General features: G+C 42.2%; 1 protein-coding gene across 1 annotated transcript in view; it reads right to left on the reverse strand.

Annotated features, from left to right (window-relative positions):
* Positions 1 to 143: 143 nt before the first annotated feature.
* Positions 144 to 25,432, reverse strand: part of LOC124271423 (Fanconi anemia group J protein homolog) — a 41,022-nt gene continuing 15,733 nt past the window's right edge. Inside the window, exons 12-32 of the mRNA XM_046706576.1 lie at positions 22,164 to 22,299; positions 21,212 to 21,258; positions 20,516 to 20,665; positions 19,746 to 19,906; positions 18,816 to 18,861; positions 17,756 to 17,792; positions 16,898 to 16,959; positions 16,165 to 16,302; positions 15,020 to 15,139; positions 13,352 to 13,423; positions 11,925 to 12,048; positions 11,445 to 11,542; positions 10,465 to 10,500; positions 9,776 to 9,903; positions 8,885 to 8,952; positions 8,188 to 8,218; positions 4,936 to 6,151; positions 3,989 to 4,052; positions 2,390 to 2,521; positions 1,480 to 1,628; positions 144 to 1,192 (exon numbers count right to left, since the gene is read on the reverse strand). Of these exons, the coding sequence (XP_046562532.1) occupies positions 1,157 to 1,192; positions 1,480 to 1,628; positions 2,390 to 2,521; positions 3,989 to 4,052; positions 4,936 to 6,151; positions 8,188 to 8,218; positions 8,885 to 8,952; positions 9,776 to 9,903; positions 10,465 to 10,500; positions 11,445 to 11,542; positions 11,925 to 12,048; positions 13,352 to 13,423; positions 15,020 to 15,139; positions 16,165 to 16,302; positions 16,898 to 16,959; positions 17,756 to 17,792; positions 18,816 to 18,861; positions 19,746 to 19,906; positions 20,516 to 20,665; positions 21,212 to 21,258; positions 22,164 to 22,299 (3,051 nt within the window). The 3' untranslated portion in view covers positions 144 to 1,156. The remainder of the gene's footprint in view (positions 1,193 to 1,479; positions 1,629 to 2,389; positions 2,522 to 3,988; positions 4,053 to 4,935; positions 6,152 to 8,187; positions 8,219 to 8,884; positions 8,953 to 9,775; positions 9,904 to 10,464; positions 10,501 to 11,444; positions 11,543 to 11,924; positions 12,049 to 13,351; positions 13,424 to 15,019; positions 15,140 to 16,164; positions 16,303 to 16,897; positions 16,960 to 17,755; positions 17,793 to 18,815; positions 18,862 to 19,745; positions 19,907 to 20,515; positions 20,666 to 21,211; positions 21,259 to 22,163; positions 22,300 to 25,432) is intronic.

A 25,432-nucleotide genomic window follows, 5' to 3' on the forward strand; every position in this document is an offset into this window, starting at 1 on the left:
CGCTTCAACCACTAGGCTACCCCACCACCCCTGTACCCATGTGGGGAACATTCCCGGGTTTTTGGTGTGACGAGCGAACGCTTCAACCACTAGGCTACCCCACCGCCCCTGTACCCATGTGGGGAACATTTCCGGGTTTTTGGTGTGACGAACGAACGCTTCAACCACTAGGCTACCCCACCACCCCTTACTGTAAGAAAGCTGCACTAAACATAAGTACACCCTATTGCGTACCTGTAAGTGTTAAATGCTGGGTGAAGAGAAAAGTCGAACATATTTGACAAACTAAGCGCACATTCGCAATATTTGGCAATAAAACAACAATATCACAGCAAGCCGTACATGGTCAATGGTATGACCAAAAGTTTTGGTATGATACCAATTCAGTATCTCACAGATGAGGAATAATGATAGTAGGATGTGTCACATGCAACAAACATGGATTGCATGGGACTTCTCAAGATGATCAGGAGAATTGTTTCATGGCAGTGGACTTATATTTAACAACAGCAACAAACATGTAACAGGCCAGTACAAACAATTTTACATACAAATGAATTATGTCATGAATTCATAAACATATTTCATTGCTTGTCACTTCACTGAAGTGCATATGTACTTCCAACCCTGGTGCTGAATCGTGAGACGATACAACAAAGTTGTCAACAATATCGCACATCGAGGGGAAGAGTGAGTGAGTATGGTTTTACGCTGCTTTTAGCAATATTCCAGCAATATTAAGCAGGGGACACCAGAAATGGGCGTCGCACATTGTACACATGTGGAGAATTCGGAGAATTAAATCCGGGTCATCAGCATGACGAGCAAATGCCTCAACCTCTAGGCTACCCCACCGTCCCTTGAGGGGAAGAACTTCATGACACCTATAAACATTTTCGTGTGACATTATTTCAATGCATCAATATACCAGTCATGTAGACTCCTTACCTCAAGGCAACTGGGACCTATAAGGAATACATCGAACCAACTGGAGTTTGAGAAATATATATGGCAAAAATGAAAATCGATCAGTGGCAGTATTACTGCCTCATCTTGGAGATTGGTGTCTAACCCATGTTCCTTTCAATCTCCTACTCCAGATTAGGTTACTGCTCAGAATGCAAAATGTCAGTATTGCACATCTTGGATCCTGGGTCTATCTCATCTTCACCTTCTGTAGATTCAGCCACATCTGAAATGCAGACAGAACATTAATAGTGAGTGATTGAGTGAGTATAGTTATACTTCGCTCTTAGCAATATTCCAGCAATATCGCAGGACACCGGAAATGGGCTTCTCACATTGTACCCATGTAGGGAATCAAACCCGAGTCTTCGGTGTGACGAGCAGACTCTTTTAGCATTAGGGTACCCAACCACCCTATGATTAATAAATTCAATCTAATACGTATTTTGGCAAGACATGCAACAACTGAATTACCATAAACAAATCTAAAACATTGCACAGTAATGCACCAACCTGCCCCTTCTGGTACTGGGAGTCTGTTGAGAGTAGGACTCGACACCCCATGACGCCCAGACAGTCTCGCTGACCGCCACACTTGTTACAGTGGAGAAACTGGACAACCACCCCGGCGTCAGCATCACAGTGGCTGTCTAATGTCACACCTGGAATGGAGGACATCAGGTTGGTGACTGTTCCAAGTGTAGTTCATAGGTAATATGAATACAGTCACTCTACTACAAGTATTGAAATTCCTTCTTTCAGAGAGAAAAGACAGGATTGAAATCACAATGGCAGGATTAACTCGTTCCCTACTTTTGTACATAAATATGCCTGATTCATGTACCTTTGGCATTAACCTGGACAGATAAGGATGAATGTCTCAACAGATTGAGGATTCAGAAGGTGAGAGGCATATAACTAATCTCAATACAAAAAGCGACAAACTTTCTCAAGTGAGTGAGTGAGTATAGTTTTATGCCGCTTTTAACACTATTCCCGCAATATCACGGGGAGGGACACCAGAAATGGGTTTCACACATTGCACCGATGTGGGGAATCAAACCTCAGTTGTTGGCATGATGAGCGAACGCTTTAACCACTAGGCTACCTCACTGCCCCCTTTCTAAAGTGAAACTTGTTTTTGATAGATATGCACCACCAACTATATTCCTAAATACAGCAGCTAGCTGCAGGACTGATCAAATGTACTTCTTGATGGAAAACTTCAATTCAAAAGATTACATTCATACAACTTGAGGGCATGCTGGAACACTTTATCACTGCTACTGCTAGGTAGGGCCAGCTATGTTAACAATGTAATAGAGTTGAAGTGAGTAAGAGGGGGCACAGAAATATGCCTTCCTAGCTCTCCATATTCAACCCTGCTTGACTATCTAAAGATAGTTCCTATCAGCCTACTCACCATTTTCCAGTACAGCGGAGAACCCCTGCAGCGAGTCCCCAGGTGGCTGATCCGGTAGGTATACTACATCAGGGACACCTGTCATCCCAGACAACTTCGCAAAGCAGGGCACCCTTTTCCGCTTTTCAAAATCTGGAACAAGACCAAAGTTAATATACTGGTACAAATGACAGATTTCATGGAATATTTTCTGACTGTAACACCACGCCATGTCCTGATCTTAAGAAAGTTCCAAAACCAATCAATGGGCTAGGGTTAGGACTATTTTAATTTTATGCTTTAGAATTAGAGTGATGGTGGTCGTAGATTATTGTGTGGAACACACTCAGTCAATATACATGCTGTTGTGAAATGAGGTTCAAGATACTTCCCTTAGTGAACTGCATATGTGTGTGTGTGTGTGTGCGTGTGTGTGTGTGCGTATGTGCGTGTGTGCGTGTACATAAGCTGGTTCTATAGTGCCACCCACTGAGAGTTCCCAGAGTTTAACATTGATAATTATTATGGGTCACAATGTTTAAAGGTTTGAGTGTGGGTTTTGGCTCGCATTTCGCATCATATATGTTCAATGGCAGTAGTATTTTTAGCGGCACGCCTTTTTGATAACGGTTCAGAGTTGCCTCCCTTGGCAACATGTTGACTTCATGCCGTGTAGTGTTCGATGGATTTCTATAAAGTTCTCAGTGGATAATGATACTGCCTAGCTTTGCTAGAGGGCTAGAGAACTGTGTAAAAGCTATATAAAGGCTTATTGTTGTGTTGTACACAGACTTAATTACATGACTGGATTTGTGTACATCTGTCTGCCATCGTCATCGTCTAAACTACATTTCAAGACTGACCGTGCTTGTCTATATTCAACATATGTCATTGGGTTAAATATTTTATATTTGTGACCCAATATTATAGATTTGTGACTCAATTGCATTGTACTAGATATCTGTATTGTCATTCATTGTAGATTGCTCATTGATTGTTCAATATATCATTGAATACTTTAGACTTGTCTGTGTTCTATTTTGCTGGTTCAAAGGGGACTTTTAAACCTTTGGTCACGGCAAATTATTAACTGTAACGCATACCATATTTCCTCTAATAAGCACTTATTAGAAACCCGGTGCTTATTTCTTAAACTGCTTCTTTACCCTGATGCTTAATAGAGGCCCAGCGGTTATTAGAGGAAATACGGTAGATACCACCCACACAGTATACTGACGCCGCTACTGGGAAAATGACACAAGGAGACAGTCTCTGCTTAATGGTAAGTGTCAGATAAGGGACCTGAAAAGAACCATCCCGTAATGTCATTGCTATGAATTCAAACATAGACGTTTTACAGATGTTCTGTCCACTATACAACGGAGGCAAGTACAGTCTAAGCTACCATGAACATCTAATGTGGGAGTGTGGGGAAGTGGGGTAGCCTAGTGGTTAAACCGTTCACTCCCCATGCCAAACACCCGAATTCGATTCCCCACATGGGCACAATATGTGAAGCCCATTTCTGATGCCCCTCACCACCGTGATATTGCTAAAAGCAGTGTAAAATTAAACTCACTCACTAATGAGGGAGCGTGTCAGTGTAAGACAGATACTTACCTTTTACCCTATCGAGAAGAACATGGCCACATTCAATGCACGTGATCTGTTTAAAATCTGCTATCTGTAACATAATAGAAATACACCCTGAAAAGTGTGCATCCTACAAAACCAAGGTGGTAGATATTTCAATTTTGTCTTAAATCATGAAAAATCATGCAGGACAGTTCGATGCATGATACCATGGATATATGTATGTTTTGTGTCCAGGGAATCCTGCTGGCCAGTTCTTGAATGCTGTGTCTTTAGTTAAGTTAGCCTAGCCTGTAACAGCCCAAACACATTTAGTGTAGAATCTGCAGAACAGGTTTTGCCACAAGTTTTGATGTTGCAACTGTCGGAAACCTTAAATAATAATAATACAGTCGAAGCTCTCAAAACCTGCAGCCCTCCAATCCGGCATGCTCTCAATATCGGCACTAGAATTTGGTCCCGGCAAAAGCTAGTTACTTTATGATCATTTACAAGCCCTCTAATCCGGCGTCAGTCTATTCCGTATTTCGGCAAAACAAAGACCGCCCAAGTGACTGTTTGTACAGTAATTAACGCTCTCTAAACCGGCATTGATTGGCTGAACGTATATCAACAGCACAGTGGATTACCATCGGCTCATTGATGTTGCCTGATAAAAGGAGTATGGATAAGGATTAGGCCAAAGTAGGTGAGGTAAATTGGTGAGTGACACGTGTCACTTGGATACTTGCTTGATATGCTGAAAGACATCGGATACTTTGCTTTGACAAGTGAAGTAAGGTTATTACTCGCAACACGTTCAGTCGTATTTTATGGAATAGGGAAGATCATTCTCGGGTTGAAAAGGGAAAAGTTATCTAAACCGGCATGCCCTCCATACTGGCATTTTTTGCTAGTCCCAACGAATTCCGGTTTAGAGGGCTTCAGCTGTAATAATAATACTCTTATTATATCATAGTTACATGGAAATATACCTGATTCCTATCTTCCTGAACTTCATCTAGAAAGTCTATTCCCCTTGACCGTTTGGACCCTGGCTTGGCAGTACTCTCAGACTTGCGTTTCTTCTGTCTGCTACTCCGTCGCTTGACCATCAACCCTTCAAGTTCATCAATATCACATGCATCTCCCTTGCTGCCATGTTCCTCCTGAACACGGTCCTTGAGAGTCTCCTTAGAGTCACCAGCACTCTGTTCTACACCGTCTGATCGACTCTTTCGTTTAAAAAGTGGTTTCTTGGTTGCAGTCTCATGTTCTGAAACACTGAGTGGGTCGGAGCTTCCATCAAATAAAAGAGGACTTGTGCTTTTAGCAGCGTCACTGCCCACAGGTTCTGTTGCAGGTGGGATGTTGCCACTCTCGTGACCATCGTCTACTGACTGGTTAAGATGTTCACAACCTAGACTGTCTCTGGGAACATGACAGAATTTGAAGAAGCGGTTTGATTTCACATCTTTCTCCAGATTTTGTTTAACTACGTTTTTGTTCGAACCAGTCACCAAGCTCTGTTTTTCAGTAACGGTCGCTGATTCAGGTAAATTGCTTTCTGAGACATTCTCGTTCAAAGTTTTATCACTTCTTTTGTTAATTTGGTCATCCATACCCTTGTGTTCAAATTTGAAAACAAGCTTTGTTTGTTTGTTTTTCTGTCCGGACCTTGGGTTAGGTGGGAACACCACCATATTCTTCCCAAGATCACTTAGTTGAGGTCCTGGCAGATCCCCATTTTGTAAAACAGATTGTGCATGTCCCTCAGTGTTAACTGTCTGAGATCTAGGGTTAACAGGACTCTCAGTCACTGACTGAACATGGCCATAGTGATGCAGAGAGGACTTGTTGTTATTCGTTTCATTCAATATGACAACCTTCTGACCAGAAACATTGTTCACAACATTTTGATTCCCCTTCTGTGAAGTCACAACAACATTCTCTTCCAAAAACATTTTCCCAGAACGTCCAATAATTTTGACGTCTGCTTCTGTTGATGGTCTGCCTCCAGTTTTGAAGCCAAGGTCAGGGGTGAGATGTAATGGTGAGTGAGAGGTCATCGGATCATATACAGAGTTGTCTCCCTTACGCACAGACACAGAATGGGGTGTGATGTTCGCCTTGTCTTGAAGTGGGGTCCGGAGCAGTGAGTCGTTAATCGACTGGGTACAAGGTGTGCTTGAAATAAAGGATGCTTCAGCTCTGAAACAGAATAATTGATTACAGTAACTACTGACAGTAGATAAAAATCACACATTTTGTACAATATCATAAAATATAAATAAACAAATATTAATATGTCTAAAAAAATTAATTTTGGGTTTTGAATGGTTATATTTGTTTGGTTGTTGTTTAACACTGAACACAGCAGGATTCCTCCCATGTGACAGCAACCTGTAAACAAGTCTGGCCCTGATTTAGTGATCAATAGTATGAGCAATGATCAACTCCTTTGAGTTACGATGACCTGCTATCTATGAAGTCACTGAAAAGGATTCTCAATCCATTGAGTCACTTTAACCTGAAACACAAGCTACTAGTGACATTTATTCTCATCCAAAATCCCCATTTCACATGATCATATCTACAGACCATATACAAACTATATTCCTGGGTAATCTCTATACTTTTGAAAATGTGAAAAGAGGGAATTTACTCATGTTCAAATGCGTTTAAGTTGTAGTTAGGATGGATGTTTTCTTAGTTTTAAATACAGTCTAATAAGAGTGAGTGAGTGAGCTTGGCTTTACACCGCTTTTAGCAATGTTCCAGCAATATCACGGTGGGGAACACCAGAAATGGGCTTCTAACATTGTACCCAAATCAGGAATTGAACCAGGGCCTTCGGTGTGACGAGCGAACGCTTTAACCACTAGGCTACCCCACCGCCCCAGTCTAATAGGCGAGTAGTGAGTGAGTGAGTTTAGTTTTACGCCCCTTTTATATACAGTGCACTCTGTCAAACTCGGACTCTGTCTTTCTCGGATTGCTGTATAAACAGGACTGAACTCACGGTCCCCGGCGTAATCCTTCTTTGTTGTCATAATGAAAAAGTTCTGTATCTCGGACTCTCATTATTTCGGACTTCGGACCAAAGTGTCGGCCCGATAAGGTAGTTACATGTAAAAACATTGCTATATAATTCGGACTGAGCAGGAAGTCCGCTTGGCCAATAAACCCTGAATAAACATTCCGTTGATTAGTTTGTGTATTTATTTACTTAGCAGGAAGTCCAGCAGCCAAGACCGCGTCATCTAGCGGTGAAGGCTTATTACCTTTGATGCGACTAACACCAATTGTAAACTATAATTGAGCCGATCATGTCAACTCAGTGTCAATGTCACTATGTAAGAAGCGATTTTATTGGATACAGATTGGTTTCTAATGGCAGCTTTTTAGCCACCGTCTGCTATAAGGGTCGTAATTGGTCAAAATCAAACACGTGACCTAAGGCAGCCAATGATATTACGGCAATGGATACCGCCTAAGTAAACAAAACTTTTAGATTTAGACAAAAGTTTTGGGTAAAATAATGCTATTCTGAACATATTAAGTAAGAAATCGCTACCTATCGTAAATTATGGAACTTATTAGACTTATCGTGCTAGGCTATGACCTGTGACAAAATGCTTCATGTATATATTTTCGCATTAAACATCGTGTCGAGAGTGAAGATTGAGGCGGCGAGCGAGAGCGAGATGTGTCACTTGCTAGTGACTTGACTTACATTACATGATCGCACAAAAGATGGACATAGTAATTTTATATTTTCACGTTTGACAACTTTTATGAATGTTGTTGTTGATTTTTTCATTAGTTTATTCAATTTATTTAATGAATTCCTCGAAACATCGTTACTTTACTCTTTGACAATGTTATTGTGGACCCGCTGCGAAGCAGGTGTCGAGAATCGTTGTTTTCAATAACATTGCGTTTATAATTTTAATTCTGCTGATAATATATGATAAATTAAAATTTATTAAGTGTTTTCAGACATTGTGAAATGTGATAGATTTAATATATGAATCATAAGTCAGGTAGGTTCCTAGAATTATGTCTCATTTTGAAAGGAGATAACTCCATTAAAATCTCGGACACTGTAAAATCTGTCGGTCCCAAACTGGTCGAATTAGACAGAGTGGACTAGCAATGGGCATCAATGAATTAAAACTCAGCGTGTGGACTTTTAGTTCTCCATGCAGTCGATCCAAACTGGTCAGAGAGTTAGACAGAGTGACACGGCCTTGTTCCTAACCCACTTGGATAAGCCTGGACAAAACACACAAAATGTCAGCGATTTTAAACTTTATTCCGCACAGTGATATAAGTTAATCAAACATTTAAAACATTTGAAATAGTAAAGTTTGTTCTTCAGCCATTTTGTCAAGTACAATGGAAAAAGATGCTGAGTAGAAGTATAATTAAGTGTACGGGCTCGTACTAAAGTGTGATTATAGAGCTTCCACTGTCACTGTGTGAAGGTATTGGAATTACATCCTTTGTGCACTCCCATGAACGGTGAGTGAGTGAGTTTAGTTTTACGCTGCACCCAGCAATATTCCAGCTATATGGCGGAGGTCTGGAAATAATCGAGTCTGGACCAGACAATCCAGTGATCAACAGCATGAGCATCAATCTATGCAATTGGGATACGATGACGTGTCATCCAAGTCAGTGAGCCTAACAATCCGATCGCCTCTTATGACAAGCTTTGGTTACTGAAGACCAATTATAAGCCAGATCTTCACTGGTAACTCCAATAAACAATGTGAAGAATATAGTAAACATACTAAGGCATTTCAAGTGTTATCCTTGAATTATCTGTATATTGATGATATGTTACCAGAAGATTCTGTAAAGTACCTGTGTGGTATTTATGTGGTATTACCTGTGTATGAGCTGATGACAAATTACCAGGAGGCTCTGCACACCTACCTTTGAGGTATTTCTGTGGGTTCTTCACAAATCTCTCATCAACAATAATCAGAGCTCCCCAGTCTCGTCTGGAACAATAAACAAACACTGGAGATTTCTCAGATGGATACGAAGATTATTTCATAGACATTGCCTACCTGTGTCTGATACACCTGTTTAGTGCCCACCTGTGTCCGATACACCAATCAGTGCCTAGCTGTGTCTGATACACCTGTCAATGCCCACCTGTGTCCGATACACCCATCAATGCCCACCTGTCTGATACACCTGCCAATGCCCACCTGTGTCCGATACACCCATCAGTGCTAACCTGTGTCCGATACACCTGCCAATGCCCACCTGTGTCCGATACACCCATCAGTGCTTACCTGTGTCCGATACACCTGCCAATGCCCACCTGTGTCCGATACACCCATCAGTGCTTACCTGTGTCCGATACACCTGCCAATGCCCACCTGTGTCCGATACACCCATCAGTGTGCTTACCTGTGTCCGATACACCTGCCAATGCCCACCTGTGTCCGATACACCCATCAGTGCTTACCTGTGTCCGATACACCTGCCAATGCCCACCTGTGTCCGATACACCCATCAGTGCTTACCTGTGTCCGATACACCTGCCAATGCCCACCTGTGTCCGATACACCCATCAGTGCTTACCTGTGTCCGATACACCTGCCAATGCCCACCTGTGTCCGATACACCTGCCAATGCCCACCTGTGTCCGATACACCCATCAATGCTTACCTGTGTCTGATACACCTGCCAATGCCCACTTGTGTTGATACACCCATCAGTGCTTACCTGTGCCCGATACACCTGCCAATGCCCACCTGTGTTCGATACACCCATTAGTACCTACCTGGGTCTGATACACCCGTCAGTACCTACCTGTGTCTGATACACCTGCCAAGTGCCTGGTTGAGTGCTCGGAAGGCCTGGATCTCGTACCAGTCACTCCCAGACAGAAGACCTCGAGCTGCTCTATGTGTATCGTTATACTTCCGCTTCAGTTCCACCTATCAGATTGGAAAATACAACATCAAACAAGAACACAAGAAAATTTTGAGTGAGTGAGTGAGTTTAGTTTTATACCGCTTTTAGCAATATTCCAGGAATATCAGGGCAGGGTACACCAGAAATGGGCGTCACACTTTGTACCCATGTGGGGAATTGAACCCGGGTCTTAAGCATGATGAGCGAATGCTTTAATCACTAGGCTACCACAAATTTAGTATTGTCGATATGAATGCAAAAACAAGTGACCAGGCTAGCTATTCTCGAAACGTTCGTAGCCCTGCGAACTTTTTCAGTCCATTCTCAACACATTGACTACGATCAAAGTTAAGAATTCTTAGGGCTACGAACGTTTCGAGAATAGGGGCCCAGTTAGGCAAATGCAGGAATTACAATGAAACCAACAAAACAATAACTATTTGCCGATAGCTGATAAAAAATATACTTAAAGTTGCCAACATTTTTACCAATATCTGATCATAATGTCAGCCATACCATGCCAGTTTAATGTAGGAGACCCATGCTTGCCTAAAAATGACCAGTGGTCTAGTAGTCAGACTTACCTGTATGTCTTTGAAGTTTGGGTAAGGTATGCCCACCTGCAACAGAACGTCAAACCAGTTAGGGAAAACTTTACCACTCCGGTCATGGATTTGTTGAACGAATAACCTAAATTAAACAGCATGAATAAGTCGTTTTATCTTCTGCCAAGTCTGTTTAAAAGTCGAGTTTACAAAACCAACTTCTAACTGGTTTAACTGTTTCAGTTTACTTCATTTAATTTAACGTAAGTGTTGTAAAACAATTGGTGCTCAGTTTAGGTAACATAATCTGTGAATAATAACATGAGGCTTTAGTTCTTTGACTGATTTGCCCATGCAACATTTCACTTAAATTAAACAAGAAAAATTTCATCTGCAAGCCAAGTCTGTTTAATAATCAAGTTTACGAAAACAACTTATAAAGAGGTAATACTTCATGTTACTTCATGTAACTCAACATAAATGTTCTAAAACAATTGATGCGCAGTTCAGGTAACAAACTACGGGAATGATAACAAGAGGCTTTCGTTCTTTTTCATGCAGAAAGAGGCAATAATATTATGGTTTTTTGTACAAAAGGAAGATCTTACATTCACATCTGTCCATAATAACCCTGTTGCAACCATTTTAAGCTTTTCAAATAACAGATCCTGAAATACAAACCATATGACACAGCAGTGTGCGAAATAGTTTCCGAATTTTGCTGAAAGTTACTAACCCAGAATATAATTCACTAGCTTGAAATTTGAATGTAGACACAGGTTTCATCATTAAGCTGTTAACATGATGAACATTTTTATCAGGCCATAATCTTGCATGATTTAAAGGTGTATTATAACTTAACATGTTGGAGAGAGTGATATATTTACAACATGAGCCAATGAAAATTCACTAGCCAGTTGGGCCAGTGGAGATTTACTAGCCCGACTGGATTTTTACTAGCCACAGGCTAGCGGGCCAGTGGCTATTTCGCACACTGTAACACAGTGACATCCACTCACGGTTATCACTGCTCGAGCAAAATTGTCAGCAAAGTCAAGTCCTTCACTAACTTTCCCTCGACACACGGCCAGGAACAGGGCTCCATCTTTGTCTTCATCTGACGTAGAATACTCAACATTACGCAACAATCGCAAATTATCACCCAGGACCCACTTGCACAAAGCGATCTTAGCGCTACGACTATCTTAAGCCTATGTTGGAGAATGGGAGTTACAATCATTGTAGCGCTAAGATCGCTTTGTGCAAGTGGGCCCAGTTCATTATGATAGCAGGGTCTAATTGTTTTATGGGCATGCCTACTCTAAATTAACCTGAAAAGTGATTATAATACATATTGTGACAGATAAATATTCAATGACAAATATTTGTTTGAAACTTATATTTTGATATGTTTCAAGAATATTCATCAACAATTTACAAAACAAACACAAACATGAACACCCAGATTTCTGTACACTGAGCAGGTTGCTTGTGATTACCTCCCCTTGTTTCCACAGCCTCATAGAAGAGATTCATCAGCTCCTCAAAGTTCATCTTGTCAGACCCCCGAGGTTCTGCAACGATCCTCTTCTGCTCAAACATCTTGTCCCACAGACCAGTAGTCTGAAGTTACAACATGGGACTAGTCAGACAAATGTCAGACAGGGTGGCTATAAGCACAGAGGAACAGAGAGACTGATAGAATGAGAGTGAGAGTGAGTGAGTGGGTTTAGTTTTTTAAGCCGCCTTTTGCAATATTTCAGCAATTTCATTGCTAGAGACACCAGAAATGGGCTTGACACATTATACCCATGTTGGGAATTGAACCCGGGCCTTCAGCGTGACAAGTGATTGCTTTAACCACTAGGCTACCCCACCACCTGTCCCAGACAGAGGATCAGGAAAGATTTGCATTATTTGAGAACTGAACAGTATTTTAAAAATTATGACAATTATGTAATGTGTTCAAATGAGTGAAAACTAGTCTTCTTTAATTTGACAACAGTGAGGATAAACTGTGTCACATACTTGTAGGAAGCATTTTTCAAGATTTCAAATTAAACTGATTTTAACCACTAGGCTACCCCATCGCCTGATAGTGAGAGACAGACAAAAGGAATAGAATGAGCTTGTAAATGATAGAAAGAATGTGGTGGGTGAGTGAGAGAGAAATTTGTAGCGTCAAATCACATTGAGTCACATCATAAAATGCCAACTTGATAAGTGAAGCCTGTGGGAAGGTCCATGACGTGAAGACATGTGTGATGGAGAGAGACCAAGCTTTAGAATCGGCATGAATCATGAGTATGAACTCATGACCAACGGAACATGCCACATCAGAGGACATCATCCCCAAAACTTTTTCAGGATCATGGAAATCATGATTAAAATTTAGGCATAGCACAATACTGTCAGAATCTAGCATCACACCAATCTCGTCAGTTTTTTGAGGATCTCTCCACGTCTCCACATCTGACCACATCTCTCCAGCCCTGCAATCCCATCCACTGGCTACCCATCAAACACAAAATATGTCTTCTGACTCACAGCAGCATCTATGACAATGACGCCTGTATCTATCTAAAAAATCTCATTACCATTCACAAGCATCCCAAAACTGACTACAGTCAGCTCTACTTGGAGTGTTGTCTTTCTGACATGTTTTTGATCCTGTACAGCGCCACTGAGAACCTTACTGATGGATTTTAGACGCTATAGAAATGACATAGCATTGTTTTATGCTGCTTTTAGCAATATTCCAGCAATATCATGGTGGGGACACCAGAAATGGGCTTCACCAGTGTACCCAAGTGGGGAATCGAACCTTGGCCTTTGGTGTGACGAGCGAAAGCTTTAACCGCTGGACTACTCTACCGCCCAGATGCTATAGAAATACATTATTATTATTAAACCCTGTCCGCCTTACCTTCCATCTGCTGGTGAGTTTTTCCAGGCATTTGTAGGAGGGGAAGAAGCACAGAACACCATGAGGTACAGTCTGGAACACAAGTAGAACACAACACTGTTTCAGCAAACATGTACACTTGCTGATGTAATCATAATTACATGTTTTCAGGATTTAGCAGATTCCAAAAGAATTTTTGTTGTGGTGTATATAAATAAAACAAGAAGACAAAGTCATCAATATCCCCACAAGAATGGCAAAATATTCCTCATGATTATGTCTCCACGAAGTTATGATTATGTCAAATATTTAGGGTGTGTATATAGAAAAGTGGAAGGAGAGTATTGAAAGGTTTTTAAAGTTCTGCTCCAGAAAGGAGCACTATCACCAATTTCAGGCTAAGTCAAACTTGTTGCCATGGAAATGCCCAAAATATTTTATTCAGAATTCCAAAACTACCAAAAGGCACCAGTACACCACCAGATCTATCTATGTGCCAAGTTTGGTGAAGACACATTGAACGGTTTTAGAGTTCTGCTCCGGAAAAGAGCACAACCAATTTCAGTCTAAGTCAAACTTGTTGCCATGGAAACACCAAAAATACGTTATTAAGAATTCCAAAACTACCAAAAGGCACCAGTACACCACCAGATCTATCTATGTGCCAAGTTTGGTGAAGAAATAGAGAACAGTTTTAGAGTTCAGCTCCGGAAAAGAGCACTACCACAATTTCAGGCTAAGTCAAACTTGTTGCCATGGAAACGCCAAAAATATTTTATTCAGAATTCCAAAACTACCAAAAGGCACCAGTACACTACCAGATCTATCTATGTGCCAAGTTTGGTGAAGAAATAGTGAACAGTTTTAGAGTTCAGCTCCGGAAAAGAGCACTACCACAATTTCAGGCTAAGTCAAACTTGTTGCCATGGAAACGCCAAAAATATTTTATTCAGAATTCCAAAACTACCAAAAGGCACCAGTACACTACCAGACCTATCTATGTGCCAAGTTTGGTGAAGAAATAGAGAACAGTTCTAGAGTTATGCTCGGAAAAGAGCACAACCACCAATTTCAGTCTAAGTCAAACTTGTTGCCATGGAAACGCCAAAAATATTTTATTCAGAATTCCAAAACTACCAAAAGGCACCAGTACACCACCAGACCTATCTATGTGCCAAGTTTGGTGAAGAAACATTGAAGGGTTCTAGAGTTATGCTCGGAAAAGACAAAAGTGCACGGACGGACGGACGGACGGACGACGTACGTCTGAGTCCATTTAATACCCCCGCAAAACGCTTTGGGGATAATAATCATACATCTGAGGAACTGTTTTTGAGGCTTTGTACCAGGCAAAAGCTGCAGTTGCCTTACAGACTCTACTTATGTAAAAGGACCCGTGAAGATCCGGGTTAGAATTGATCTTCAGTAACCCATGCATGTCGTAAGAAGCGACTAACGGGATTGGGTGGTCAGGCTCGCTGACTTGGTTGACATATGTCATCGGTTCCCAATTGCACAGATCGATGTTCAAGCTGTTGATCACTGGATTCTCTGGTCCAGATTCGATTATTTACAGACCGCCGCCATATAGCTGGAATATTGCTAAGTGCGGCGTAAAACTAAACTCACTCACTTATGCAAAAGCTGTCGTTATCTTACAGACTCAAATCATGCAAAAGCAGTAGTTACCTTACAGACTCGTAGGACCAACTGTCCAAGTTCATCTTGGAAATTGTAGGTCTCCACATTCCTGTACACTGCCTGGAGAGACGTCCCACTAGGACCTTGACCAACAGCACCAACCCACACCTGGAATAAAACGCAACAGATGCTTATCTCTGGTAACCATCTACTCGGACTTATTCTTCTTTGGAGCTTTGCAAGCACGGTCCTCGGGACCAACAGGGTCTACAACAATGTGACTTGACAATAATGGCATCACCTTGAAATCTAAACCAACACTGGATCATGGGGACAAAATAATAGTGTTGGGAATCGACCTCTAAACCATAATCGATATCAAGGGCATCTGTCGAACAATTATCAATAAATGATCGACTACAAGGATGGATTTATGAACACAAGACCAGCTGGATGAGACGACTGATACGAGACCGCTTGTAATAAAGATCTGTCATATGACATGAGATTGTAACCCATTCTTCTTCTATGGATTAAAAAACACTTTTTAATGAAGATCTTAAAAATCATGGAGTATCTGACTTATAAATATGAATTTCGATCACACTTTTACAGCTAAACAATACTTTGCTGAAGATATTTGTGTGTATGAAAATTGAGAAAGTAGAACTCAAATATCAAATAACTACTTTTTAACAACAGATGCTGTTGTTAGAATTTTGTAACCTCCATTAGCAACAGCTGTTGGGACAAATAATACAGCAACCACCATTCACATTTATCTTTCTTCTGTTTCAACATTAGCAAGTTTATGATTAACTTCTTCCATCTGAATTTTCACTGCTATTCCACATCAGTGTGCACAAAACAGTTTCATACAATAGGACCTATTTGAACATGATTCACATAAAGTCAAAGGTCAGGTGTGCCAACTCAGAATGCCTGCGCCATAACACTGGAGTTATCTCCCTTTCACCAGTCGCCCAGCACTTCTTGCTGACTATTTCTTAAGTCAGCTCAGGTCACAATATACCACACTAAAGACAATCACAACTAATATCACTGACTCACAAAATGGCAGTTCCTCCCTACTGATCAAATGAAACATATAAATAACGTGATGTCAATTTCAGCCAGCCAACTGGCACGATTTCGCATCTGGGATTTTAACTACAAATAACACTTCTCCCTACCTGATCGTCCTTGATCACATGGTTGGCTTCCAGCTGTATACTAAAGTTCATCCCAAGCTCCGAGGAAAAAGACGACATCGGTGACAGCGTTCCACTGCTCAACACGATACTGCGACAGTTCTGGAGGTCTGAGAAAGCCTGCGGTACAGAGATAGGCTTAGTTACTGGGTTGTCATTCAACAGAGACTGTTCCGAAAAGATCCTATGATTACATTCAGTGATACTTTCTTTATAAAAACTGATTCGAGCCTGTCTTAGGGCATAAGATGTTTTAGGTCATTTGAACAAAATATTCAATGTTTGTCAATCTTTGAAAATTCCATAATTTCTTTAACACACATCCCGATCAAAGACTGAAAATTTCATCTTGTACATTTATGAATCCTATCCCTCTCAGTATTTCTTCGTATTCTTTTGATCACTGAGAAGAAACTGCCTGATTTTTTAAAGCCTCAAAAACCTCATCCAAACACATTCCATCTGTTGCCATGATGATTATTGTTGTACACAAGAACTGAGTGAGTGAGTGAGTGAGTGAGTGAGTGAGTGAGTGAGTGAGTGAGTGAGTGAGTGAGTGTGAGTGAGTGAGTGTGGTTTTACGCTGCTTTTTGCATTATATCAGCAATATCGAGGCGGGGACACCAGATTGTAGCCATGTGGGGAATTGAACCCGGGTGTTCGTCCTGACGAGTTACCCCACATCCCAGGAAGAAGAACGGGGCCAGCAACCTACCACTGCAGGGTTCATGCACCAGAAGTTGAGTGTACAAGTCACCATGGGAACTCTCCTCTGTCCTGAAACAAACACCTGGCCTTAGTTCAATTTATGAAGTTCCACGCTTCTTGGATTAGCATATCTGCCTTGGTAGGTAGTAGGGCTGTAATGAATACACTATGTTGCAAATATGATACGTATCACGAATATTGGGTAACGAATACGAATAATTATTCACGAATACAATATTGCAGTTAAGTGACTGATGCACAATATTGAATACCCATGTTGACAGTGTTAATTTGTCAGTCATCTCATGACTCTCAGATTTGGTATGTAATAGTTATAGTTGACAGTAACATGTCTGCCCTTGGCAAACTAACATGACTTGCGCTACTACAAGGCTTGTACATAATGCATTCTTGCACATCTCGTTTTGAAAAAGGACAAAAGGGTTCAAGTAAAACACACTCCCTTAAAAAAAAAGTAAATATTCATGAATATTCGGTTCTAGTGACCACGAATAACGAATTGAATTCATGAAGGGCTACGGTTCGATTCACCGAATATGCGAGTGAATCGTAACAGCCTTAGTAGGTAGTACAATGTTAAAAAAAAAACCAATTAAATAAAAGTGAAAGAAAATATTGATCGAAAGATATATTTTAATACATGATGCCAAGTCTACTAAGCTATGTGGTATGTTTTTCAAATCTTAACTCGACAAATAGCACTTGTCAAGAAAAGTATTTATAGACAGTAAAAAGTTGAAAGATCTCCCCCTTCAAAATGGAATCTCCTTACCAGACTGCAACATCCACTCCCATATATTTCAGAATCATGTAGCATATGTTTCCACATCACCAAGGTTCTTACCTCCATGCCTTTGCCTTGGATTCAGCCAGGCACCATTCTGAAAGAGTTCAGCCCAGTATGAAGGTTCTATGGCGTGTCAGAGTGAGTGAGTGAGTGAGTTTAGTGTAACGCCACACTCAGCAATATTCCAGCTATATGGCGGCGGTCTGTAAATAATCGAGTCTGGACCAGACAATCCAATGATCAACAGCATGAGCATCGATCTACGCAATTGGGAACCGATGACACGTGTCAACCAAGTCAGCGTGCTTGACTAACCGATCCAGTTAGTCGCCTCTTACGACAAGCATGGGTTACTGAAGATCAATTCTAACCTGGATCTTCACGGGTCGTGTCAGAGCGAATGCTGAATGACAGCCAAAAGAATTAGTTTTACGTTTAAGTTATGATAAGAGTAGTGTCCAATTAAAGATAACTGTTTAATGATTAATATTCAGCAGCAACACGACCCGTAAAGATCCAGGGTAGAATAGGTCTTCAGCAACCCATGCTTGCCACAAATGGCGACTATGCTTGTCGTAACAGGCGACTAACGGGATCGGGCGGTCAGGCTCGCTGACTTGGTTGATACATGTCAATTGCGCAGATCAATGCTCATGCTGTTGATCACTGGATTGTCTGGTCCAGACTCAATTATTTACAGACCGCCGCCATATAGCTGGAATATTGCTGAGTGTGGCGTAAAACTAAACTCACTCACTCAGCAGCAACATTTTCAAATCAAGACAGGTTAAAACTTACCAGGACTTGAATATTTAGATTTCAACTCATACAGGTCTGTATGATGTATGCCGATAAAAAAGTCACTAAATACAATGCAATTTCTAATGAAATACTAGTCAACCAACAAAGGTTTTGACTCAAGTCACTCTATCTTTGCACAATGATTCACATAAAAAACAGTGATTCAATGTCTTGATGCAGAAATTCATTTCAGTCATGCAAGGTTGCTTTACTGTTGTATTGTTTGCTTGCCAACCTCTGTTTACTATTAATTGTGTAGAAATGACACAACAATATTCCATGACCCGTCTATTGATGTCAAATCAGTCATACAAACCGTTGGCTGATTGGAAACAAACGATGTTGTCTTGACTATGGAGACCCTGCAAGAGAAAGAAATGAGTCTTATATATTGATATAATATTTAATAATTTAATGAACATTACAACTAATCCAAGTATGGAAGCTTCCCTGAGGGCTGATAATTAGTATTATTAAGAGAAATGCATGATTTAGTTTTAGAGAAGTGTGGTGTGATATAGTGCCTTTAAGGGCAAGATCAACAGTATCGGAGGACAATGTACAATCACACATAGAAACAACACAACTGTCCTTATACAACAAACATCGGGCACAGGGGAGTTATTAGACCCCTGAGACTGCATGGCAGATGATTCAGGGAAGTCAATACCAAACTGAAGAGTATGAAACATCTGGGACATCAGTCCATAATTTGCAATTTTCTGAAACTAATACTCCCCAATGATACATATACACCTTTTTGCACTGATTTTTATTGCTTAAAATCAAAATCTGTGGATCATCAGAAGTTAAACAAGTGATTATTTATTTAATGATTAGAAAAGATTGTAATCAAGAGAGTAAACATGGATTTCAATGTGTTTATCTGTAATGTAATGAAAAGTTGAGAAATCCATGTTGACTCTGTCTTTAATGACACAGCACCTGCTAACATGGTACTGACAGATGTAATCGGTTGTTTTAGTGGCACTGTCTGTCAAGGTTGATTCTTCCAACTGTTTTTGTCAGCCTGACTTATTTATACTCATGGAAACAAATAAGGGAACACCTGAAAGTACAAGTGTTCCTTTATTCTTTTCCAGAATGTAACCCACAGTGCAATACAAAGCTTGTGAAGAAACCTGGAAAAGAATAAAGGAACACTTGTACTTTCAGGTGTTCCCTTATTGGTTTCCATGAGTATATTTACTGGTACCTGTTGAGTGGATCAGTGGGCCTCCCTCACCTGTAATCCTCCACAAACTTCATGTCGTTCCTGTACAGGTAGTCAATGGCCGATGCCAGATGTTCTAGCACGGTCATTACAGGAGGACTCAGTTTGACTTCTTCACCTTGGGCGTTTCGAACCACCTCGTCTTTCTCTTGACACACCACCCCCATCGATTTCTGTACCATAAAATATGTACCATTCATACTGACATTCATACGGTAAAGGTCATTTTGGGGTCTTGTAAGGTTTTAATAAATACACATAGCAACACCAGTTGCCATAAAACAGATTTGACAAGGTAACTGGCTAAAATTACATCATACTTGGCCTAACATACACAATACACGTACATCCATCTACAGACAAGAGAAGATCTGATTGTGGTAAGACGTGACTAACGGGATCGTTAGACTGGATTGTCTGGTCCAGACTTGATTATTTACAGACTGCTGCCATATAGCTGGAATGTTGCTGAGTGCAGCAACCAACCAACATTGATGTTATACACAAACATGGTACATTGGGGGCCTTTCATTTCTTGGGTAAAATTTGTAGGAGACGATAATCTGCAATAATCATAATTAGATCATATACAAATCGCAATCTTTTAAGTTTTTGACCGATTCCAACAGAGAAAAGTTGCAAAAATGGCACTAATAATAATAATACATTTACTTATGGTGGGAATTGTTGAGGAAATATTGAAGGACTTTTCCATGCATTGTCTTTTTACAAACCTATGAAGAGCATAAATATTCCTCAGATTTCAGAATTCTAAGACTCACCATTGCTTCAGTATACTTGACTGGTCCAAGACCAACGCAATCCAGTTGTGCCACGATGTCAAAACCTGACCAGATCTTGTACGACTGATCGAAGTCCTTCTGTTCCAGTTTGTCAGAATGGAGATGTATAAACTGGTCCAATCCAGTCATCTGAAATAATAATATTATTATTATTACAATAGAAAGAATTTGTTCAGGGTTTACATCCAGCAATGTTCCAACCAACAAAATTCACTGATACTGAACAGGTTTCAGATTTCAAACAAATATCTGACCATGAAGCCTGTGATTATTTATTTCCGAACTACATGAGTCCATCCCAATGATTTCTACAGACTGTTCTATGGCTTGTGGCTGTCAATGCTTTAGATGTATTTTTGTCACCATGAGCAACAAATGTTGAGTACCAGTTTTGACAACACAGAGTCAAGGACTACTGTTAGACTGACTGACTGACTGAGTTTGGTTTTACGCCGCTTTTAGCAATATTCCAGCAACATCACGTTGGGGGACACCAGAAATGGGTTTCACACATTGTACCCATGTGGGGATTCGAACCCGGGTCTTCGGCGTGACGAGCCAACGCTTTAACCACTAGGATACCCCACCGCCCCACTACTGTTAGAACACAGAGAGAAATAAAGTGTCATCATTTCTGGGTAATTGAAGATTCAGTTTGCTTTTAATCCAACTTACCACCTTTTCCAGCAACATTGAGTTGGCCGTATCTACCCCAGCATTCACTGAAGGAAAGAACCCAATGATAAGTGGATAGTACTCAAAGCAGCGAGAGAGTGAGTGAGTATGGTTTTACGCTGCTTTAGCAATATTCCAGCAATATCACGGCGGGGACACCGTGGGCTTCACACATTGTACCCATATGGGGAATCGAACCCAGATCTTTGGTGATACAAGCCAACGCTTTAACCACTGGGCTACCCCACCGCCTCAGAACTTAAAGCAGGCAGAATCATGGACATATGGTCACATATTTTAGTGGTTCATCGCTACAGATCAATAACAAAGCATTCAAAGTGTGATCAATTGTTACACCCTTTTCTGCAATAGCGGTACAGCTTTTGATTTTCCTTCAACGGTGCTTCCAGTATTGATATGACCTGTGAAGATCCAGGTAAGAATTGGTCTTCAGCACCCCATGCTTGCCGTAGGAGGCGACCAAGGGGATCGGGTGGTCAGGCTCGCTGACTTGGTTGACACATGTCTTCATCATTGAGTAGATCACTGGATTGTCTGGTCCAGACTGCCGCCATATACATCGTGTAGGTGGAATATTGCTGCGTGCGGCATTAAACATGGGGATCGGGTGGTCAGGCTCGCTGACTTGGTTGACACATGTCTTCATCATTGAGTAGATCACTGGATTGTCTGGTCCAGACTGCCGCCATATACATCGTGTAGGTGGAATATTGCTGCGTCCGGCATTAAACATGGGGATCGGGTGGTCAGGCTCGCTGACTTGGTTGACACATGTCTTCATCATTGAGTAGATCACTGGATTGTCTGGTCCAGACTGCCGCCATATACATCGTGTAGGTGGAATATTGCTGCGTGCGGCATTAAACAATAACAACAACTTATCAGTAATAAACCTCGGAGCATGCATGGAATGTACAACGCCCTAACCTACCCATGGCTCTTAGTTCTGTGATGGCCTTCTGTATCAGCTCCTGTTTCAGGCTCTGACTGCCTGCTTCCCGTGAAGAGTCCTCAATGTTATGAGCCTCGTCTAGGATGATAATCTGGTCCTTCAAGTTTATCTCCATCTGAAAATTGGTAAAATCTAAGTATTTTAGATATTTACATACTTACATCTTATCATCTTATATGCATACTTGCCTTACTCTCCGAAAACAGACTGCAGAAGTCGAGATCGAAAGCTTGCTAACCTATAACTCGCGAAGGTGGTTCGATTGAAGACATCCGGGTGACCGGTAAGGTCACAGCAGTCTATCACGTGCCCACGTGAACAAGTCATTCCTTTCGTAACGAACAACCAGGTAGAACGATGAAAGTGGGGAGGCAGCGAAGTCTCCGGTGGGCTTCAGACTTGATGATAAGAGGTAAGTATGTAAATATCTAAAATACTTAGATTTTACCAAATTCTTTACTTACCTCTTATCATCTTATATGCATCTTATCCGACAGTGCTGGAAGGTGGGACGTTCTAACCATTGTTCACCCAAAGAGTGACGTATGGAACAGTGAATGCTTGGGGGTCTGCAAGCAAAACAAAGACCATGAAAGTGACGCACGTAAAGGGAACAATAGGTGAGGTACTCTCACGATTGTTCCTGTACAAAAGTCACAAAGCCTCCAAAGGAAGAGAACAACGCCTCGTACCTTAGTGAGTAGAAGGACGTGTCATCTGTTGAGCCACCACAAGAGGACCAAAACTCTGAAGACCTTCCACATCTTCAACTGCCACGTCTCGAAGATAATGGCTGGCAAAAACAGTGTTAGACTTCCAAAAACAGCCCTCCATAATCGTGGGAATTGAACAATTCCTATGAAGAGCCATTGTGGAAGCCAAAGCCCGAATTTCATGCGGGTTAGTCGCCTTAGGAGGAGGTAACCCGGCTGCCTCGTGAGGCATTGATGATGGTGTAGATCCGCAACCAGAGGGCCACTGTGTTCTTGTTGACCTCCCCTTTGGAGCCTGTCGATAAAGGGAGGAACAACCGTCTTCTCGTCCTTCGTCTAGGAGCTGATCTAGAGATGTATTCTCGTAAAGCTCTCACGGGACAAAGGGAAAGCTTCGTCTGTGTCCTCTGCCCCTACCACAGAGGAGAGAGGTGGAATGGTGAATCTCGATCTGGTTGTCCCGGCAACTGATTCTTAGCCACAAAGTCCCATAAGAGACCCAAGTGGACAGCACCATGGCGAGATTGCTCAAAGTGGATTCTCGTGGCGTCTAGGGCGTGAATCTCGCTAACCCTTGCGGTTGTGGCCAAAGCCAGAAGAAAGACCGTCTTCCTGGACAACAGATCAAAAGACGCCTGGCATAAAGGGTCATACGGGGACCTCGCAAGTGTTGAAGAACAATGTTGAGGTCCCAAGCCAGTGGACGAAACTTCACTTTCTGGTCCTCCAGTTTGAAAGCTTTCAACATAGCCTGCAACTCGGGGATCTTGGATACTCGCACCTCCGTTTTTACTGCCAGAACAGAGTTGATGGCCGAGAGGTAAGTCGCGATGGTACCTCCTTTGAGATAACGAGAATTCCGGAGATGAAGGAGGAAGTCCGCCAAAAATTGAGGGGAGGCAGTCAACGGTCGCACAGAACGGGAGGAACAGAACCGTTCAAAAGTAACCCATTTGTCATCATAAAGACCCCTCGTTGAAACTCGATGAGCCCTCGAGATGATTCTGGACGCACCGTCCGAATAACCTTTCGCCCTCAAGGTCCTCTGTAAATGACCCAAATGCAGAGATTGAACCTCTCTGGGTCTGGGTGGAGTTGTCTGCTGTGAGGGTGAAGCAAAAGATTTCTCCACCCGGGCAGACGAATTGGGTGTGCGTTGGCGAGACGCCTTAGCTCGGGGAACCAACCCCTCGCCGGCCACCAAGGCGCGACCAAAAGCAGTTTCAGACGAGTAGTTTGCGTATTTTCGCCACGATTTCCGGCAGAAGCACTGGAGGCGGGAAGGCGTAGGCGTCGAGACTTTCCCAAGACAGAGACAGAGCGTCGACTGCCCACGCGGCTCGATCAGGGATCGGAGACACATAAACCGGAAGTTGATTGTTCAGGTTTGTGGCGAACAAGTCTACCATGGGCCTGTACTGGGACTGGCAAACGAGATCGAACGCCTCGGGATGAAGCATCCATCCGGTGGGGGAAGGTTTGCCGGGCCTGGTTAGAGCGTCTGCCAGGATATTTTTGCAACCGGGGATGTGTCGTGCTCGAACTGTGATGAGAGCCTGATCCAAAATCTCGAAGAGCTCGAACGACTGATGGAGAAGACGTCGGGAACCCGTCGTCCCCTGATTGCGTATCACCCAAACCACTGTTGTGTTGTCCGATACAATGAGTAAGTTGGCTCCAGTGAGGCGATCTCGCCAATGAGATACTGCCAGAATCACAGCTTGAAATTCCAAGCTGTTGATGTGCCAGGACTGATGTTCTGTTGACCGAGACTGTGTGGCCGTCCAGGTGTGCTCCCCACCCCTGTAATGAGGCATCCACAAAGAGTTCCTGGTTTGGGGAGAATTCGCTCAAACAGACTCCGACGCAGACATTCGATGGGTGAGTCCACCAACGAAGGTACCGGTGCAGATGCCACGGCAGTGGAATGCTGGACCTGACAGCGTCGGCTTCTATGAACGGGTTCAAAAACCTCTGAAGAGGCCGAGGCATGAGCCTCCCCCTGCTCGTGAGGTCCTGTGCCGACGTCAATAGACCTAAAATGGCCTGCCAATCCCTCAACTTGAGAGCCTGGGTCAACCCCTTGTGGACGCAGGCCAAGATCTTCACCCACCGGTCGGGTGGGATTCTGAGCTTGTCTTGAGCGGTGAGAAAAAGTCCTCCTATGAAGGTGAGTCTCTGAGACGGCTTCAGATACGACTTCTCCCAATTGATCAACCAACCCAGTTGAAGGAATAATCGGAGAGCGTATTCCTTCTGTCTGACAAGCCTTTGACGATCCCAGTTGTTCATTAGACAATCGTCGATGTAAGGGCTGAACTCTATCCCTCGTAGATGAAGGAGCCGTGTAATCGGCACCGTGATGCGTGTGAACAGCCACGGGGCCGAATAAATTCCAAACGGGAGTACGCTCCATTGGAAATGCTGGCCCTGGAAGTAAAACCGGAGGTACTTCCTGTGGGGCCTGAAAATAGGAATGTGCAGGTACGCATCCTGTATATCCAGGCTGATAAGCCAGTCCCCTGGAGAGATCTT

This window comes from Haliotis rubra, unplaced genomic scaffold (genome assembly GCF_003918875.1).
Source record: "Haliotis rubra isolate DU_JTF1 unplaced genomic scaffold, ASM391887v1 Scf160, whole genome shotgun sequence".
Lineage (NCBI taxonomy): Eukaryota > Metazoa > Mollusca > Gastropoda > Lepetellida > Haliotidae > Haliotis > Haliotis rubra.